Here is a 21,202-nt window from a genome sequence, read left to right on the forward strand (position 1 = left end):
CACCGCTCAGCACCTCCTCCCAGGCCTCCGCTGCGGCTGGCCGGCCACGCTCGCAGCTCTCTGTGCCGCTGACTCACGAATGCCATTCAGCTTAATTCATCACCTCCCATCTCCCGGTGCTCCTGGACTGTCTTGCTGGCTTCTCGCCTCCGCTCCTCTTGCAGCGGAGGGATGGCTGCAGGGGAGGAGGAGGAGGAGGAAGGCAGGCGATGATGCACCCGCTGCTGCAAGGTGGGGGAGGCAGCACTGCTTGCATCCATCCTCTCCCTTCCTCTGGGCTCAAGGCTGCGGGAAACGGGGCAGGGGAAAGGCTCAGCACCTTCCTCTTCCCACAGCCAACGCTCCTGTCCCCGTGCCAGGCACCAGCCGGCCTCCTGCGGTGCTCGGCGCCGGTTGCCCTGCATCCCTTCTGGCCAGCCAGGTCCTGGTGGGGCTGCAGGCAGCCGGGTGGAGATGCGGGCAAGGCAGCGGAGCACAGACTGGCACGCTGTGATCAGAGCGGGGTTAGGGTCGGGGACAGGACCGTTGTGATCCCACCATGGCACAAAAAACCCCCCAGGTGCCTTCTCACAAGCCCCTGGCAGTGCCAGCAGTGCCAGGAACTGGAAGGTACCAGTGATTGACCCCATGTCAGCTCTCCATCTCCTAGCCCCAGACTCAGCTCCTGCCCTCAGGCTGCATTTTCTCATCATCTTTTGGTGAAGCTGAGCTGGAGACAAGAGCAGAGGGAGATTTCAGCTGGGAACACTTTATAGCATGGAAACAGCTGTGAGGCCAGCATTTTGGGTGACTCCCATGGTCACAGCATCGTCCCACCGTCTAGGGCTGAGTAGCCAAAAACAGTACATGCCTCACACAGGACTCTGACATACAGCTCCATGTGGGCACGGTCCTTGCTCCAGCTGCTGGCCCTGGTATCGGTGCCTGAAGAGGAACAGGACAATTTAAGAAGGTCTCCACGGGCAGGGATGGGAGAGCAGGTGGGTGTCCTGCTGCACATGTGTGTAGGAGATGTCCTGCAGCATGCCCACTGCCCGGCCGGCTGCCCTGAGCTGGGCACGAAGGGTGACGAGGGGCAGCCGAGGCTGAAGCTGGGCTGTAGTTTTGTACCTGCTTTGCCAAGGAGGTGAATCAACGCCTCGTTTCATCCCCTCCGCAGCTTGGTGAAGGGGAGCAGGTCCAGGCGGGTGGAGAACCTGAAATGCTCACAGCTAGTGATCCAGTGTGACTTGGGACCAAGGAGCCACCTGTGCTCTGGTCACCTTTTGCAGAGGAGGCAGCAGCAGGTTTCTGCCACATCCCAGGACAATCCGAGTTGCATCTGCTCCAGCATCCAGCAGCAGCGGAGCAAGGGGTTGAACTTGAGGTTGTGTGTGAAGGATGCAGTGTGGCTGGCCATCACTAGAGAGCAGGAAAGCGTTCCCACTGCGGCTTCCACCTAGGCAACATACCAGAGCCACCTGGGCCAGGAGGTGCCAGCACGGTCCCTCCTGTCCTGCTCTGACTTAGCAAACCTGGAAAAACACTTTATCCATGGGATATAACATCCCCTGTGGACACTGAGGTCAGGTCTCCCCTCTGTAGGGTGGGTAACACCAGACCAGGAGAAGCAATAGCCAAGCATCTGTGACTTCTGTGCCCTGGCCACATGCCACATCCCTAGCAGGCAGCAGCCCAGGAGAAAGTGTCCCTTGTTCAAAGCATCCTTAGGGGTCTGAAGCCCAACTCGTAGCATGCAGACATGGCAATGGCTGGTGGGGAGGGGATGGGAGGGGGTGGCCTGCTCTGAGTCGGTGGGTGAAGAAACCCCCACTCCCAGCAAGAGGTCACCGGAGCTGGTAGCTCCTCCAGCCTGCACTGAGCAGCTGGGGCAACTGGTAAATAATAATAATTTTTTTTTTAAAAAGGGAGGAGGTTTTTGACTCACCTGCAGGTCTGAGCAGCCCTCCTGGTGTCACTCGCTGGGTGACAGGGTCTCTCTGGGGAGCAGGACACGTTGAGGAGATGGAAACAACACACCATGCCAGCTGCCATGGGCTCTGCAGGGAACACACACCAAGAGCATTGCACCGTCCCAAGCCCATCAGGGATTTCATCAGGCTCTGGGCTTGAACAGATGTCATGCACTGAAATCTGTTGCTTGCCGGGGATGAGCAGGAGACCAGGAGCTCCCCACCAGCTTGGGGCCAGCTCAGTGCTCTCCATGGGGACACACAGGGAGCACAAGAGGACTGGGGAAGAGCAAGCAGCGGTGGTGATGGTGCTGTGGGAAGGAAGGGTTCTGCTGGGTGAGGAGCAGAGGTATTTGCCTGAGGAGGATGGGTAGGTGGCTGCAGAGGCAGAGGCACGTGCACGGATGAACCACACCAGGAAGGGGACACAGAAGGAAGATGGGCAAGGGAGGGTGGGTGCAGGAGAGTTTCAAAGCCACTGCTAATACTGGGGTGTTTCCCCTGCACAGGGGTTTTGGCTTGTTTGGGGTTTTTGGGATGAGTCTGCTATCTCCTGCATCCCCAGCCCCATTGGCCTTGGGGAGCAGTAGCATGAGGATGTGAAGCCCTGTGCTTTGGAGAGCAGCAGGGCAGTTCATGGATCATAGAATCATAGAATGGTTTGGGTTAGAAGGGACCTTAAAGCTCATCCAGTTCCAACCCCCCTGCCATCAGCAGGGACACCTTCCACTAGACCAGGTTGCTCAAAGCCTCATCCAGCCTGGCCTTGGACACTTCCAGGGAGGGGGCATCCACAACTTCCTCGGGCAACCCACGATGTTGTTTGGTTAGTGAACAGGGGGAGATGTTGAAGCACCACCACAGTGACATCCTCTCCCAGCAATGCCACAGCTCCCCAGGTATGGCAGGGGTGCTCCTCACCTTGCTGTCCCCAAGCACCCCATCCGAGCACCCTGCTCAGCTTCCCCTGCCCTCACCCATGTCCGGGCAGCAGCAAGGCAGGGGTGAGCACCACTGAAACCAGCCTGTGCAACTACAGCTCTGCTCTTCCCTGAACCCATCTCTGGTGCCCAGGGCTCCTGCCACTGCGCTGTCACCAAGGGAGGATGGAGGGGATGCAGTTTCTCATGTTTCCTCCTTCACAGTATTGCTTTTCTCTCTCTGGTGCTCAGAACAGGAGGGGGGCCTGAATGCCAGAGCTGAGCAGGATCTGGCCAGCACCACAAGATCAGTGCTGGGGACACATTGGGCTGGCAGCTGGGACACAGCTCTGGCTGCTGCTGCTCATCCCCAGAGGCTGACAGAGCTGGCCTGGCTGGTGGACCTGTAAGCAAAGAGGTTTGCAGCTCCAGGAGAGCCATCACTGCTCTCCCAAGCAGGAGGTTGTTGGCCCAGATGGGCCATGCCTTGTCCTGCCAGCTGGCCAGAAAGGATGGAGACAAACCTCTCCAGACAGTGCTTGGCACCATCCCCTGCCCTTTCCCTGCACTGGGTGTCAAAAGCACTGGCTGGAGGTGGCAAGTGACCCACAGGGCAGCTTGGGAGGAGGGTTCACAGTAGCTGGATGGAGGCACATAGATGGCACGGCCACCAGGCTCTAACATCCCCCTGCCTGGGCCACATGAGCTGTGGGGCACAGGACTTATGTACACCTCCAGCCTGGAAGGAAGCAGTGTCTGAGGCTGAAGTCCTGGCTGGAAGTGTCTCTCCAGGCTTGCCAGCCTCTGCCTGGTCCTCCTCTCTTCTGGAATGGGGCTCTGCAGTGTCTGACTGGGGTCCACATAGTTATGGCTGATGTCCATGCATTTGGGAGGGTGTTGGCTGGTACCCCCAGCAGTGGATACTTGGGTCCTCCTTGGCAGTCCTTGCTCAACCCCTGTCTTCTCTGTTGGGTTGCAGACACCGAGACAACCTCTGAAGAAGCTCCATGAAGGTGACCAGCCATGCAATGTTCCTGGAAGGCTGTCCTCCTACTAGCCTTGGCATCCATTGCGATCCAGTACACAGCAATCCGGACCTTCACCGCCAAGTCCTTCCACAGCTGCCCCATCCCCAACCCCGTGAACTGCAGCCTGAGCCAGGACACCGATGTGGCCGACAGGCTGTGTGACGAGAGCCCCACTTTTGGGTATAACCTCTCCAGGAAGACACACGTCCTCATCCTCGCCACCACCCGCAGCGGCTCCTCGTTTGTTGGGCAGCTGTTTAAAAATGTCTTCTATTTATTCGAGCCCCTCTACCACGTCCAGTACACCCTGATCCCAAAGCTGACCCAGACCAAGAGTACGACGGACAGGCGGGGGATGCTGGGGGCCAGCCGAGACCTGCTGAGGAGCCTGTATGACTGTGACCTCTACTTCTTGGAGAACTACATCAAACCCCAGCCTGTCAACCACACCACCGACCGCCTCTTCCGCAGGGGAGCCAGCAAAGCCCTGTGCTCACCACCTGTCTGCGAGTCCCTGGGAGCTGTCGATCTCCACCTGGAAGAGGGAGACTGCGTGAAGAAGTGTGGGACCTTGAACCTGACACTGGCCACCGAGTCCTGCAGAGAACATGGGCACGTGGCCATCAAAACCGTGCGGGTGCCCGAGGTCAACGACCTCCGGGCCCTGGTGGAGGACCCGCGGCTGAACTTGAAAGTCATCCAACTGGTGAGGGACCCCCGTGGGATCCTGGCATCCCGGAGCGAGACCTTCCGGGACACCTACCGCCTCTGGAGGATCTGGGACGGCACTGGCAGGAAGCCTTACAACCTGGATGTGACCCAGCTCACCACGGTGTGCGAGGACTTCTGGAACTCTGTATCCACCGGCCTCAACCGGCCACCGTGGCTCAAGGGCAAGTACATGCTGGTGAGGTACGAAGACCTGGCCAGGAACCCCATGAAAAAGACCGAGGAGATCTACGATTTCTTGGGCATCCCCATGGACAGCAACGTGGAGCGCTGGATACAGAACAACACCCGAGGAGACAGGTCCTCCTCCAAACACAAGTACGGGACGGTGCGCAACTCGGCGGCGACGGCGGAGAAGTGGCGGTTCCGGCTGTCCTACGAGATCGTGGCGTTCACCCAGCACGCCTGCCACCAGGTGCTGGCACAGCTCGGCTACAAAACCGCCAGCTCCGAGGAGGAGCTGAAGAACCTCTCCATCAGCCTGGTGGAGGAGAGAGACTTCCTGCCCTTCTCTTAAGGCAGCCCCGGTTTTGATACGGACTATTTTAACTGTTGCCTTATTTTCTTTTGTTTTGTTCCCCCCCCTCCCCACCTCCCACCTTTCTCTCTGTCGTCTTTTTCTCTCCAAAATTTGCACTAAACCTTGAGCGGGAATCTCAACAGAGTCCAGGGGAAGCGATTGCTGCCCCTCAACACATTTCCAACGCAAGAGGAGTTGGGTCTCTCCAAGCAAGAGCTAGAACTGTGGATGGGTAACAATGTTTACAAAACACACAAAATGTATAAAGCAACCTTCAAGCTTTCCAAACCGAAGGGTACCTGGGGTACTGTACTTTTGCACTGTTTACTTTTACAATGTAAGAGGTAAATATAAATATAATTTATGAATGGTGTTGTCCCCTCCAGAGTAACTCCCCTTGCCCCCGATGAGCAGGTTAGACTGGAAGCTGAACATGGAACAACCTCCTCGTTGTTGATCTCGGTGGGAACATGTCTGTTTGTTTAAGTCCTGTTACTTGGCTAGGCAGTTGGTCAGCTGCTCATCCATGGTTGTTTGGTAACACCTGTGATATTTCTTTGTGCCAAAAACCCACAAAAGGAAAAGAAAAAAAAAAAAAAGTAAAAAAAAAAAGTGATTGGGTGGTTTGGTAAAAGCCCAACACTTTTAATGCTTTATTTCTGTGTTTTCTGTAAATAAAAGTGCAATAAATCTGACCTGGGGGTGAACTTCAACTGAAAGACCTCAGTGACTGAACTGGGGTGGATGTACCAACGGGCAAAGAGCAGCATCTCCTGTGAGTCTGGGAGCAGGTGGGGGCAAGGACCTGTGGTCACCTCCTTTGGCATGGGCATGTTTGTATCTTGAAGTGTGTCGAAATGCAAGTAGTTAAGCCAAAAGTGAGAACCTGTGGTTATTTCTGGAACAGGTTGCCCAGAGAAGCTGTGGATGCCCCTCCCTGGAAGTGTTCAAGGCCAGGCTGGATGAGGCTTTGAGCAACCTGGTCTAGTGGAAGGTGTCCCTGCTTATGGCAGGGGGGTTGGAACTGGATGAGCTTTAAGGTCCCTTCCAACCCAAACCAGTCTGTGATTCTATGATTTACAGAGCCGAGAACTTGTTGGCCTGCATGTAGGCATGGGACTTGCTGAAGAGCCTGGCTGCAGAGCGCTCACAGCACCAGCACGGTGAGCCCAGCCCCATCAGGATGCCCCTCATTCCCACCCCACCACATCTTACACTGTTGATACCAGTGTTGACATGCCCTACCTTGGAGAACCAGAGAAAAGTGCTCAAGTTAGGTCATAAAATTGCCAGAATGAAAACACCCAAACAAGAAGATGATCCTGGGGACATGGAAGTTGTTCTTGTCTGAGCAGGGCAGCATGCAGCTGGACAGGGAGGCTGGGCACGCAGGGTGGGAGCAATGCTGCACTGCAGCAGAGCAGCAAAAGCCTGACACAGGACACTGCTGGTCTGTTTGATTCCCAGCTGCTGGAATAGCTGACCAGCTCCTCTGACCCAGCTGGGACAGAGTCATCCAAACAGCCCAGCCCTCGAGGCACATCCCACAGACCATGGGCAGCTGCAGATGGGAAGCCACTGGGGCCAGTCCCCAGGGGACAGCAATACTCTCAGAGTTTCCTGTATCTGTTGGTCCTGGAGCCAAGCAGGACCAGGACCCACAGAGAGATGTGACCACTGATCACATTCACCCACACCTGCACCCTTCCCAGCACTGGACCCACTCCTGGCACAGGCATGTTTGAGCCACCCACAGCCCACCTACCTGGGCAGGTTTCCTCTCCAAAGGTCTCTTCTGAGGTCTGCTGCCCACCAGCTTCCAGGCTGAGCTCTTACTTGGGAGAGGGTGAGTGCTGCAGTCACACACAGGGAGCCAGGACCCACCACCTGAACGAGGCAAAGCTGGAACTGCAGGTTCTAACATCCTTTTCCCCCTTTAAAGACCTCTGGAGGGGCAGCTTGTTAGTGGTGCTTTGTAAAGTGGCTTCACATGGCAAACCTGCTCCAGCTGGGCTGCTAGAAAAGGTGAGCAGGGGTGATGCATCTGATGGCATCTCCTCAGGGCTTGCAGCTGGAGCATCTGTAATTCAAATGTGCTGTCTGCAAGGTGACAACGTGGCCGGCTCCAGCCCCAATGGGGCCACAGCAGGTCTGGGGACAGCTCCTAGGAGAATCCCCCACCCCAGGTGCCTTCACTCAGGGGCAGAAGCAATGAGCATCTTCACTCTGTCCCCTCCACCTTGGTGGAGGAGGACAGAGGAGTGGGGCAGGCGGCAGAGGTGGCTGCAGCAGAGGTGGCTGCAGCCAGCTGCAGTAATGTGCTGCTCGCTGCTCTTACCGAGCAGCTGGCAGCAAAACAGCAACCAAATAAATGGCTTGATTGCCCCGTTATAAGTTCCCAAATTAATCCTTTTGTCAGCACTTAATAAACGCTGAGCTGTTGGCTCCTGGCCTCGCCCCACTAAAAGGGATACCCAGTCTGGGGCCCGATGCTGCACAGCCAGCCAGCTGCAGTAATGTGCTGCTCGCTGCTCTTACCGAGCAGCTGGCAGCAAAACAGCAACCAAATAAATGGCTTGATTGCCCCGTTATAAGTTCCCAAATTAATCCTTTTGTCAGCACTTAATAAACGCTGAGCTGTTGGCTCCTGGCCTCGCCCCACTAAAAGGGATACCCAGTCTGGGGCCCGATGCTGCACAGCCCAGCCCATGGGTCAGGCTGCCATCCCCCCTGCATGAGGGCTGGGCACCCCGGGAGCATCAGGCAGCTCTGCCCTGGGAAGTGCCCGTGAAGTGGGTAAGGTGGCCAGGGTGGCTAGCTGTGTCCTCCACAGCACCCACGCTGCCTGACAGCCAGCGAGCAAACGCAGAGGGTCAGGCTGCCCCATGGGGTTCCCCCATAGCTCTGGAGAGGGATGTCCAACCAGCTTGTCCTGCAGAAAGAGCAGGCTGCTGCGGGGAGCCAGGCTTTCCCTCGCTTCCTCAGCTGGGAAAAGTGGTTGTAACAAACCTGCATGAAGAAACCACTGCTGCAGAGAGAAAACTTCCCCTCTTCGGCTGCCAAAATCCCAACTTTGGGTCTAGGCCAGCTGTCCCCGGCCTGAAAGTCCTCATACACAATGGTCTTTAAACCAACACAAGAAATTGAGTTTAGAAGTCTTATCCAAACTCTTCTTACCATTCTAATCAGGAAATGCGTCTGCAGCAAAATGGCTTTTGAATCGTGGTGGAAAGCCATGTCCTAGTTTAAGCAGGGACAGAGGTTCAGCCCTGCTTGGTGCCTCATGTAGAGCCCTTAGGGAGAGATCTGATTTCCCAAGGAATCTCTCTCATCTTCCTTCAACTGCGCTTCCTCTCCTCGTTTCCCCCCCACTGGAAACAAGAGCCAGCGTAACCAAGGTTTTTATCCTCAAATTTTACTGTAATTAAAATACAGAGATGCAGAATATTCCCAGAAACACACTGCAAAACAAACCAAGCAAACAAATTCAGTAGGAAACCAATTACAGACAATGAAATGATAAAGAACAAAAGAGTTCTCCGGAGCCCAGCCTTGTGCACGGGACCATGTGGCCACAGTGACAGTTTTTGGGTTGCCAAAGGGCTCCTCAGCTCCTGGAGAAGCAGAGCCAGGCCCCACCATCTGTCCCAGCAGCTCTGCGGCTCTCTCTAACCATCTCCACGTTCCCACTCACACTGTTGTTTTTACAAGGATGACTTTGCAATGGAGACAGAGAAATGATCCACCCACAGGGACAAGAGCCAAGGAGGGAACTCAAGAGGACGAGAAGTGGGTTAAGATTTTCCATACGCAAAACACAAGGGGACAGAGAGAGGTGGAAGACATACACTTCTCTCCCAGCCAATATGAGTGTGGATGTTTAATGAAGGTCTCGGTGAGAGCTTTGGAGAGCTCTGTCCAGGGACAAGATAGAAAACTGCGGGAGGGATGAAAAAGAAAGTGAAGGATAATAGGATTAGCAGAGGGAAAAGGGAGAAGAGGATGTGCCCATGGGCTCTCCTCTCAGCCAGGCCGTGTTCCTTGGGCATGGGGAATGTCCAGCCATGTGGGGCACAGGGCTGGGTGTAGGGCCACATCCCACCTCCACCATGGGGAGATAATGATAGAAGCCTGGGGGAGATCTGGGAAGCGGGAGGGTGGTAAGGAGGGAGCTGATCTGGCGCTTGGACCATGCGTTGGGCACGCTGATCCAGCTCAATGGAAAACCCTAGTATGGAAACCCATCACTAGTATGGAAGCAGGGCACCAGCCAGACATGGACCACCACCACACACCAAAACCCACATCTGTCCACTTCTCTTTCCATGCTCTTCCCTACGACAAACTCCATCGTGCTCATCCCCTGATTCAGAACATGTCCTAAGGAACAAACTCCCTCCACGCTCCCCCTTTTCTTGCTCCCTGGCTCCTCGACTGCTCCTGTCACCAGTCCCTCCTCACTTTCTCAGTGTCACCTGAAAACTGATCATCTTCCTTGTACCAACTCCCTTCAGTCCTTCCTTCCACCTTGGTGCCACACCCCTCTATTTTGTGTGAACCCCCCACCTAGTACCAATGGGATTTACACACAATGTAGTTTTTGTTCCTCTTACCATGAAGGGGTGGTGGGAGAAGGGCTGCACCAGTGGCCCGGGTGGACTCTGAGCTGGCTGGAGCCTCTGTAGAGGCGGAGGAGGAAAGATGGGGCATCTGTCAGCTGCCAACAGCTTCCCCATCTGATCCAGGTCTTACTGTCCTGAAACCAAAGCTGTCAGGAGGTGTCTTTGCTCTTTGGGAAGACTGACTCTGTTTTCCTTCTACTCTGGCACTGAGAGCGCCCAGAAAAGCAGCCTGGGGCTAGGTCACCTGGATGAACCCAGCAGGCTAGCAGAGGCATGCTTTCCAGAGGCCTCTGAGTCCTGCACAGTTGTGTGTTCCTGAATGCCCATTAAGTCCTGTGAAGCCCTGGTTTGGGAGCAGATTTAATCTTGTAGCCCTACCTGTTAATTTGCTCTCTTTTGCTCTGTGTGGTCCATGAGTTCTCCCTTTGCTGGGCTGTAAGAACAGTGATTCAGACTGTGAGTTCCCCTCACACCTCTTCTCCCCTTCTCCAAACCGTGCCTCAAGGAAATGGCAGTCCCAGCCAAATGCAAAGCTTTACTCCATCTACTTCAAGAATGCACAGAAGAGCAGAAATAAAAAGATGGGAAACCCTCAGGACCTTCCTTAATGTCCCTTTAGCCCATTTTCCACACCTGCTCTGCATGCACGGTGCCTGCAGACAATGGCTTGGGAAGGATGTCTTGCCCTCCCACAGCAAGAGCCTGTGTGGGACACTGGTTAGCCAAAAGCATGATGAGCTTCCCATCACCTGCCCAGGGGTGAATGGTGAAGTAGAGCCCCTTAGATATCATCTTCTCCTGTCTAAGGCCTGGGAGAGGCACTTAAGAAGAAGACTAAGGTCTTCTGTCCCAATTGGTAGGAAACTCTGTCTTTCTAAGGGTCGGTGACAGCACAGCTAGTTACGCACAAGCAGCTTGTAGCTCTGGGGTTAGAGCTGACTTCAGGAGCAGTCTGGGATCTGGAAGAAGAAACGAGACGCGCTCAGGGAGAGCAGCGAGCAGAGATCCACGCAGTGCAAACTGCCCTCCTGCTTCGCAGGGCGTTTGAGACAAAGGAAGAACAGACAAGATGACTTCTGGCCTTGCCAGCTGCCACAAGCATCCCAGCAAAGTGCAGGCACACATCAAGGGCTGATCTTTCTGTGAAGCCGCTGACTTCAGAGACAAAACCAACACGTCTGGGTCAACTTGGCCTTCACAAGAACAAAAGACACAGAGGAAATGCACACACATACCAAATGCTGTTTCCTCTTCAAGAAACAAAGATGTAGGTTAAACCACTCTCATGCTATCAAGGGTAACATACTGTGGAGATCAGCAACTTCTTGCCACTGCAAATAGCAGGGACTACCCAGCGAAGGGTATGGAGAGAGACCAACACCAGCAGGACTAGCACAGCAACTTAACTCAGGCCCAAAACATGGATTTAATAAAGGTCAGAATCAAACCTGCTGCACAAGCCCAAGAACATTCAGCAAAAATGGTGGCTGGACTGGGGGGGGGAGGGTTGTACTTAAATGTTCCCTGATGTCTGAGTGTAAGCACAAGAGAGCAGCCAGGAAGCGCAACGACCTCCGACGGGAAATGAAGATCAAGGAGGCTGGCTTCAATATCCAAAAGATAGGGCAGAGAGTAAACAAACTGCTGAGAGGGGAGAAAGGGGATTTTTCACATTCCTTTGGTTTCAATGAACTACGCTCTTGGGCAACAGAGGGGAAAACATCCTCTAAAACTTGATTTTTATTTTGACCAGGACCCTATAGAAAAACTATACGGTGGAAGTGCTGAAGATGACTATGTAAACTCCTCCACGGAAGTGGCAGTTTTGTTTACCTGGCTGAAGAGGAGCCTGGGGACTGACACACACACACGCTAACACACATGCATATTTCTAAAACACAGCACAAGCACAGCTCCACTTGCCTATGCATCCAACACCTAACGACCTCGGCTAATCACCTGCCCAAACCAGGAGCAACAGAGTTAATGGTGGAGCCTGGGGCTTTCCTCATTCTGAGAATTAGAGGGGACCTTGGAGTGAGTGTGTGTCTGTGTGTGTGTGATGCCACGTGGCCCCTTGAGCCTCACGGGCCAGGCTGAAGATGGTTGTGACTCCCAGATGAACGCAGGTGCCTGGGTTTCTGCGGCACGACGAGTGTGGGTGGGGTATTTAGTGCAACATGGTCATTTAGAGGAGCAGGGCTGGAGCTCCAAGAGCAGTGTGTGGGAGCAGGAGTTGCTGGTGCCCCGTGCAAGCTGGCTGCCACTGGAGCAGGCCTTGGAGATGTGTTCTCCAATGTGGTGCAACCTGCTCACAGCCAGGCCACTGCTCCTGGGGTTACAGGGAGAGCCTCCCCTCCCACCCTGCAGAATTTGGGTGGCATTTGGGAACACACTTGCTCATAGTTACTAGTGGCATCTGTGGAGTGAGAGTGTGGCCTTGAGTCAAAATGCCCCTGTTGGAGATGGGACACATTGCCAAGACTTCAAGGGTCAAACCCAAGGGCTCGGTTTGTCCCTCTCTGGAGCATCACCATCTGCGGTGCAGTATCACACAGGCCTGGCAGATGCCACCATCAGCTGGGAATGGGAACATACAGCAGCTTTCATCCTCCTGCCTCTCACCTAGAAAATCTGAGCAGAAGCTGGTGGTCCAGGACATGTGATGCTCTTGTGTGGCATCATCTCCAGAGCTGCGCTGCTCAGCTTGAGGGTTCCTTCTCTGAAGGGTGCAAATTCAGCCAGGGAGTAAGTGATTGGGAGCAGCTTGTGGGATGGGCCCTGCAAAGAAAAGGTAAGAGGTGCAGGGCAGGAGGGAGGCTTCCCCCTCTTCACAGTATCTCTCTTTTGTGTCAATGGGACTTTCTTCTACAGTTCTCCCCCAAGCAGATGCCACAAACACACCTCCCAGAGCCAAGGGAAGGGGTGTTTCAGAGGCTGACTCCCCAGCTGAAGTTGCATTCGACTAAACAACCCACACTTCAAGCCAGGCATAGTTCTTCCCTCTCCCCTGCCACTCCCCTGACCTCCAGGCAGATGGAGCCTGACACCCTCTCCCACCTCTCTGTGCTTACAAGAGGAAGCAGGGAGGAAAGAAACTGCAAGACAGAGACCAGGACGCCTTTAAAGCCCTCGGAGTAGAGATGGTTCCCAGTCAGTGATGGGAGTGAAAGGCATTGACAGCGGCTCTGTGAGCCCTGAGCCAGGCAGGCGGTGCTGTGCAGGCTGCAGCCAGAGTCTGCTTGGGTGCTTGACCCTCCCTGAAGCGACTGGTTCCAACTCAAAGAGGTGCTGTGTAGGGGGAGAGTATGGGCAGGTTGATCTTTGGGAAGGGAGCTGCGACGAGGATTAGTCAGCCTTGTCCTTCTTCTTTGCAGTGAAAGGGACTTTGCTGGCGACTGCGCTGCCCACAGCTCCGACGCCGCCGGTCACCGCCGACACGCTGCCCTTCACCAGTCCGACGCCAGCAGCGGGGACGCTGGTCACAGCTGTTTTGGTGAGCTCCAGGCTCTTGCTGCCCACCCAGGCAACTCCTCCCAACGTGGCTCCCACGGCTCCCCGGGGGATGCTGAACAGGCCGCCCGTCACTCTCCAGATCACCCCTGCCTGCTGCTGCGGATGGTCCTTGCTGGCATCTGCAGAGAGAGAGAGGAAGGGAAAGTCAGATGAGTCCACCAAAGACCTTCTCCCTGGGCACCTCTTCCACAGAATCACAGAATTGCCTAGATGGGAAAAGACCTTTAAGATCACGGAGTCCAATCACTAACCTCACACTGACAAGTCCCCGACTAACCCATGTCCCTCAGCACTGTGTCTACACGACTCTTCAATCCCTCCAGGGATGGGGACTCCACCACTGCCCTGGGCAACCCCTTCCAATGCCTGAGAACCCTTTCAGCAAATAAATTCTTCCTCACATCCAATCTCAGCTGCCCTTGGTGCAACTTGAGGCCATTTCCTCTTGTCCTGTCACTTGCTACTTGGGAGAAGAGACCGACCCCCACCTCTCTACACCTTCCTTTCAGGTAGTTGTAGGCAGTGATAAGGTCTCCCCACAGCCTCCTCTTCTCCAAACTAAACAACCCCAGTTCCCTCAGCTGCTCCTCATATGACATGTTCCAGCCCAGGAACACGCTCCTGTATGCGCAGTGCCTTGCAGCCCCAGACCTCTTGGTGCCTGAAGGAGGAACCAGGATGATCCCAGGCCTACAGCATGGCAGGAGAGGACTTTGGGAGAGTAGAGAGCAGGAGCAGAATTGCCCACATGACAGAGAAGGGAAGAGGGTGGCTCAGTTACAGCCCCAAAACTCTCAAGCCTCAGTGCTGCAACGCAGAGCAAATCCCACTAACAGGAGATGTAATTCCCCTCCCCTGCGTGTTGGCTAACGCCAGTAAATCACAGAGACTAATGCCAGCATCGGAGGCACGAACTGCAGACATCAACAGCTGACGTCTGTGTGGCCTGTGGGTCCTCAGAAGCATCTGTTTGGAGGCAGGTCTGCGCTAATGTCAGGTGAGGGACCGAGGCACAGCACAGACCTAGCTGTGAGAACTGTAATTGAGCTAGCACAGATAGCAAACTGCTGTAAAGACACAGTGACACAGACGTCACCTCGGGTTGTACGAGCCCTCTGGAGATCTCAGCTACGTCTTTAATAGTGTTAAGACAGCGCTTAAGTTGCTACACCGTGTCATTACTGCTTTACCTGTGCCAACTGGATCAAGGCCAGCATGATGTACCCACCTAAGCTGCCATCGCACCTGCCCACAGCGCTGCAGACGTACCGTTCACAGCTCGCCACTTCTTGGGAAAGGCTTGACTCAGAACTGCTGCTCACGGGATGCAAACCTGACAGCTCCCTACAACCCCTCTCCCTCTGCGTCAGCTAACAGGCAGCAAACAAGGAGCTGCTCTCTTCAGGGGTGGGGGGTGAGATATTTTGGATACTCTTGACTTCTGATTCACTGTCAGTTCCGTACACGAGATGAGTTACTAATAATTGCAAAAATACAATCAAGCAACCCTGGCAGGACAAAAAGCAAGTGTCAGCTGGGAATACAGAATCCCGGGAGCAGCAGCAGCCCTTCTAACCCATTCCCTACTCAGCACAGAGGTTGCACAGCACTGATGCAGCACGAGGGCTTTAGCCCCCTGCTAAATGCGCAGCCCTTTCCTGAGAAGAGGGGAAATCACAGAATGTCAGGGTTTGGAAGGGACCTCAAAAGATCATCCAGTCCAATCCCCCTGCCAGAGCAGGAACCTAAATGAGATCACACAGGAAGGTGTCCAGGTGGGTTTTGAATGTCTCCAGAGTAGGAGACTCCACAACCTCCCTGGGCAGCCTGTTCCAGTGCTCTGTCACCCTCACTGTAAAGAAGTTCCTTCTCAAGTTTAAGCAGGAAGGGGATGGAAGGGATGACAGGGATGGAAGTGGCTTTCTGAAAGCCTGCATCAAAGCATGGTGCAGTCACACCCCTGCAGAGAGCCTGGGGCAGGGGCTGTGTTGGCACCAGGCAGTGTCTCAAGGGCAGAGCACGGCAGAGCCTCCCCCAGCACCCTGAGGAAGGAGCCAGTCTGCTCTGTGCAGCCCTGTGCGCACCCATCCCCCCAGCACGGGCACGGGGACATCCCTGGCATCTGTCCCTTGGGCTAAAGACAGAGACATCACCCAGGCTGCAGCATCCCAGTTCAGGTGCCCACCCAGACTGGGCTGTGCACACAGATGCACCACTAACCTAACGCAGGTAACAGCAGGTAGGTGAGAGCTGCAGAGACCCCAGCCCTTCCACCGCACTCTCAGCTCCCCCCACCTCCGTTCTCTAATGTTCCCCGAGAAGAAAGCCTTCCTTGTTTATCCAGCTCATCCAGAGCTTTTTTCCTTGACTATTAACAATATCCCAGGCAGGAGAAAACTCCACCTGGAAAGCCCTCTTTGATGTCTCCACCCACTTCCATTTCCAGGCAGATTAGAGCCAATGCTGATGTAGGCAGTGGATTTCCTTTGCCAGCAAGCAAAGACCTTGGGAGTGCCGGGAGGCTGGTCCAACCGCGCATCAAGTCGCGGGGCCTTCGCACGCCCTGGTTGATGGAGATGTCAGACCCAGTCAGTCTGAGCAAACATCTTCCTTTTACTAACTTGTCTCACGCCATGTCTTTACCACATTTGCTATTCAGTGTACTTCTGCCAAGCTATCCTGTGAATCCTTCAGAGCAGAGACCATCTTCCTGTTGTCTCTGTGTCATGCAACACAGTAGGGTCTCTAAGTGCTGCTGGAAAACAAGCTTTTTTCTTTCTTTTTTTTCTTTTTTCTTTTTTTTTTTTTCTTTTTTTAAAGAAAACAACCAGAAGTCTGACAGAAAACACTCAGCAGCAGCAGGGCATAGATTTTATCCTTGGAAGAACCATCTGCCCTGGGGTGCTGGACGCACATGGCTGAAGGGACAACCTGACCTTGCCAAATGGATCAGAGCTGCTGCCTGTGGTACATGTACTGGGGCGGACGGGAGGCCAACTACTCACACCAGGGACTCTCAGATTGCACCATATCTTCTGTGGGAAAGGGCATTTTCCAGGCCTCTTAGGAAACAAATTAAGATGTCTTCAGATTCAAATTGCTAACTTCCAAGCACTTAACATGGAAATTTAAGGTGAATTGATTCCTCTGTCTCCATTTCTAGCCAGGGAAGACAAAACGGCTTCTTCGGGGGAGGCTGTGTGCAGTAGCCTAACCTAGATTAGGTATGAACCTGAATTAGGCACCTTTCCTACGTATTTTTGTCCTGGATTCTTCTAAAATTCTCGAGATTTTGGAGTCTTCTTGGAGTTGTATGTTTTCCCTTGCACTTCTCCCAGGCTGTACAGTGCTCTCCCTTGGGCAGGTCTCAGGACAGTGCCTGCAAAGGAGGCTGGTGTTCACCAGCTCTGATGACTTGGAACAAGCCTTAGGTTACACATCTGCCTGATCATCTGGGCAGCAAAATGGAGTTTGAGAGGGCTCAGTACTGAGTTTCTGGTGTAGTCTATGCAGCTACAATTCTTCCCAGTATACAACATATTGCTTGCCTCTTCTTCAACAGTTTCTCTAAGTGTTTTTTTTTCTCCTCTCTTTCAGTGCTACCGAGACCCCTTGGCTCCATGTGCAGTTCATTTGCCAGCCCCTCAACTGCTGCACCCAGCTCATCCAGCACAGCCACTTGTATGTTTTGTCTTCAGACCGAGGGTGGGAAGGACAGAGGGGCCCAGAAATCCATGTGACTGTAAAGCAGGACTCAACTCGGCAAAAATCAGACTGGTCCTCCAAACGAACACCATCCTCTGAGGATGGCAGAGGTCTTGTGTTCCTGCTCCCCTGTCTGGGCAAGCAGGATCCTTTGGGTCCCAAAGGACTGTAACACAGAAGCTCTGGGCATTAAACTGGTGTGCTCAGCTGCAGAACCAAGAGCTGTATCAAAGCAGCAATAATCTTCCTGGCTCTCCCCAGGTCAACCTGCGTCTGAAACAACTTGGAACCCCTCTGTAGGAGGATTTAGCTGCCCAGCTATCTGAACAACACTCATGTGATAATCTCTTTGATGATATGTGAATGCCTGCAGGTAGATAGCTCAGGGACCAGAGAGAAGGCAGCCACTGCAGACAAGATTGAGGGGGGATGTTGTTCTGCCAGCAAAAAAAAAGTTTAAACATATTGGAGAAAGTGTCAGGAAATACTAATGAAGAAAGACAAGGACAAAGGTTCTTTCTGATTAAGCTAGGCAGAGACAATGAAGCTGCAGCACACTGCAGCACCAATGCTCGCACGCTGCCTGCGCCTGGTCTGCAGCCACTCTCGTGGTCCTTAAAACTCCACAGGTAGCAGGGAGGAGGGATGGAGGACCTGGCCCTAGGAGGGTAGGAGGCTGTTCCAGAAGCATTCCAACAGCTCCAACACAGAACAGAGGCTGTACTGTAAAAAAAACCCCAAACAAACCACAAACCCAAACAAACTCGGGTTGAATAGATCTGAAAGGAGAAAGAGAAATCCCTTGTGACCCCAACCCCAAGGGGCCACATCCTAACCTGGCAGCATGCTGAAATAGGTCATATTCATCTATACTCCAGATGATGTGTCAAAAGCTTTCTAGCTATTCCCGGTTAGTTTGTCTTCAGGACTGCAATAAACCCCACAGTAAGCTGTCATGTAAGATAAGCATCAGATTTACAGTGCAAATTAGTCTCTCGGACAATGGAGCGAGCTAAGCATTTTGTTGGCACAGAGGAGCCCAGATTAAGGGCGAGACAGACAGCAGAGATGAAATACACAAAATAATCAGAGAGACAGACACACAGCCCGAGCAGGGGAACAATTCTGTTCCCTGGAGCCGGCCGCAACCCATGCTGCTCATGAAAGCTCTTCACCATCTGCCAAGCCCTTTTTCCTTTCCGTCAATGACCTGGCCTTTTCAAGGCTCCCTTCAGCTTCACTTCACCCCATGTCAGCTTCGAATAGAAGAAGAAGGAGCAAAAGAGATGAATAAAATGCATTCCTGTATCAATGCTGGCTCTCTGGGCTGGGGTTGGTACCCCACACAACAGGGTCTGCTCCTTGCCACAGCCCTCCAGCATCCCACCAGATTCTCTCCAGAGCAGGGGTCCTGCCTGCTGGGGCTCCAGATACACCCGGCTATTCTCATCTCATCCATGACTCAGGGCAAAAGTGAGATCAGTTTGTTGATAATAACAGATACAACTTTCAAAGCTGCTGTGGTGACTCCTCAGGGCTTTTCATTGCATGTATTTGGTGAGACAAAACGATACTCCATGCTGGTGCCCACTGCAGATGGCACAGGCGTTATTCTTCCCCTCAGAAGGTGACAGGACAGGCAGGGAGAACTCTTCCCTTTAAAAAGGACTTGTACAAGTTGCTCTTTCCTACTAACTTAGAAAAAACAGCCCCAAGACAGGAAAGGCGTTTCAGGGAGCGGCACGTATGGTTTTGCATCTTCAGGACACTTCCATCCCTGCTGGGCCCCAGGCGAAGGAGCTGGGCTGGCTCAGAGACCAAGACGTAAACAGTCAATGTCATCAGTCTGTCCTTCAGCAGACGTGAGAGGAAGGGATGAGGTCATTCCTTCAAGCCTGAATTACGCTTCTGGCAGCTATTAAGTGACCACTGGTGGATTTAGGCAGGTTCCCCTACCTAGAAAAATGTTCAGTCTGGAGGAAGAAGCGAGGGGTGGAGGTACAGCTACTCACACAGCCCAGTCCCAGCTTTGCCCAGCTGATTTTTAAGCAACACTGAGCAAATTGCTCTGACCTTTATTGCCTCTGCACCACTGTGATTGAGAATGTGTGATTTTTCTAAAAGCCTTGGTTGTTGAGTCACCAAAAAAAAAAAAAAAAAAAAAAGTGTGTATGGGAGAGAAGTTTCCAGTCCTGATGTTTCTTGGAGAAAAATCCGAAAGTTTGATTCAAGTGCACTCTTAAGGCTCTGAGAATCCCAAATGGATTATTGTTATTTTTAACCTCGTGATTTTTTCCGAGCCTACCTCAATTTGAAACGCACGGGGCTGGCAGTGCTGCTTCTCTTCCCCTTCTGTAAAGTGAAGCTGAAGTTAATGATCCCTATTTCCTCGTGTTGCTGCGCTGTCGTGAAGGTTAATTAGGTACAGTTGGTGCGGTGCTTTAAACAAGGAAATTGTGTTTGTATCGTCATAACTGGCGCTGGCAGATTCCTGTTGACATTCTCAGTAGAGACGCCAATGACAACTTCCAATTTATCTCTGGAGAGGTTTCAGTTTCCAGACAAGTCACAAAGGTAAGAGAAAAAGCTTGCCCCCTCCCCACACACACCAGCCTGCTGTAGAGCCACACCAGTTTATCCTGCAGCTGAGACTTTCCATCTGGGCAACATACTCCTCTTCTAGCACAAGGTGCTGAAACAGGCGGAGACCTGGGCACAAGTGGAGCCACACCAGTTTATCCTGGAGCTGACACTTTCTGTTTGGACAACACACCCCTCTTATAGCACAAGGAGCTGAAACAGGTAGAGGCCACTCTGACTGCTGGGCACAAACGCAATCTCGCTGTACGCCTTTTAGCAGGGCTCTTCTCCAAGGAATGGCCAACACCACCTTCTTCCAAGCTTCCTGCATGCAGCTGGAGAAGGCTTAGCTCACCTTTGCAGGGCACAACTGTAGTGAGCATTGATGCCTGAGGTCAAGGAACTGCCCTTCACGTCCTTTCTGGCATTTTAGGATTAAAGACCTAGATCCTGCAGTGTCACAGGCAAAGCGTTAAAGGGAACACTATGAAGGGCTTGTTCTTTAAGACTCCTGCCACCAGCCCCATGCTGCAGCTGGCTGGGAACAGCTTCCCATGCTCAGCAGCTGAGCTCTCCCGAGCCCCACACTGCCCAGGCGCTCAACGCTACAAACCAAGACGGTTGCCACCAGCAAAAAGCCTAGAAATGCCACATTGAGTTTAGCCTTTGAGTTTGAAACTTTCACTCTTGCGATCGGCAAGATGTACTCGCCTCTCGCCGCAACGGGATCCTTGGGGAAGCTGCTGCACACAGCAAAACGAGGGCAGCTGTCTCCACAGCCTGGCTCACCCCAGGGCTCTTCACTGGCACAATGAGCTTTAATTGTTCCTTGCACATGCCTCAGGAGCAGTATTAACTGCAGAAGCATCTACCTTGAAGCACTGAGAGACAGAGTTCAGGAGGGTAAATGAACAGTGATACGGAGTGGCTTGTTTTTCTTGGCTGAGCCTTCGGGGAGAAGCAGATGAAGCTCTGGAAGTGTGAGGCTTAGAATTGGTTGGGAGTTTTCTGACTCTTTTTGTTGGGAAGCATTGTGTCACCAAAACTGAAATTGTTTGTAAAGACACGGTGGGACTGCTGAAACTTCCACTGAAAAGAGCATTCAGGGAGATCGGCCTCAGGGCAGCTAATAACCCAGTAGTTAAAACATTTGACCAACCTGTGTCAGCCCAAGGACCGTCCCCAGCCTCACACACCCCCATGAAATGGCCCAAGCAGCAGCCGAATGCCATTTTCGCTCTTTTTGTTGAACTGTTTCATTTTGTAAGAGATAATAATTGGAGAAAGAATATAAACTTGTCCTCTCACTTCACAAGTGCTTTCAGTACCAGAGACAAGATCTATCCTGAGATGGGTTTCTTATTCTTGAAAAAAATTTGCAGTTTCTTTGCTTTGCTCTCCTGCAGAAGACTCTTTTCTTGATCCAGAAATATCTCTTTTCTGTAGCTGTAACAGCCTGTAAGGAACAGCCGGAGTCCCCCTTCAACCAGGATACCCTGGGATCCTTTTGATTCCCAATTCCTTATTTCCTCTCTAGGTTTACAAGACTTCAGCTACTCTGTGGCATAGACACAGTCTCTAATGACGCTGAAAATGAGGATGGCCCACAGCCCAGAGGTAATCATAGAAT

General features: G+C 53.1%; 2 protein-coding genes across 2 annotated transcripts; one reads left to right on the forward strand and one right to left on the reverse strand.

Annotated features, from left to right (window-relative positions):
* The first annotated feature begins 3,895 nt into the window (after positions 1-3,895).
* Positions 3,896-5,862, forward strand: CHST1 (carbohydrate sulfotransferase 1). The gene has a single exon (XM_010163189.1). The coding sequence runs from the start codon at positions 3,896-3,898 to the stop codon at positions 5,144-5,146; it is 1,251 nt and encodes a 416-aa protein (XP_010161491.1). The 3' UTR covers positions 5,147-5,862.
* Positions 5,863-12,989: 7,127 nt separating this feature from the next.
* Positions 12,990-13,406, reverse strand: LOC114818350 (transmembrane protein 263; the record flags this gene model as incomplete). Its single annotated transcript, XM_029083808.1, has 1 exon — positions 12,990-13,406. A coding segment is annotated over one exon (287 nt), but the record flags the coding sequence as incomplete, so codon positions are not given.
* Positions 13,407-21,202: the final 7,796 nt, after the last annotated feature.

The sequence above is a fragment of the Antrostomus carolinensis genome, unplaced genomic scaffold, assembly GCF_000700745.2.
Source record: "Antrostomus carolinensis isolate BGI_N321 unplaced genomic scaffold, ASM70074v2 scaffold25932, whole genome shotgun sequence".
Taxonomy (NCBI): Eukaryota; Metazoa; Chordata; class Aves; order Caprimulgiformes; family Caprimulgidae; genus Antrostomus; species Antrostomus carolinensis.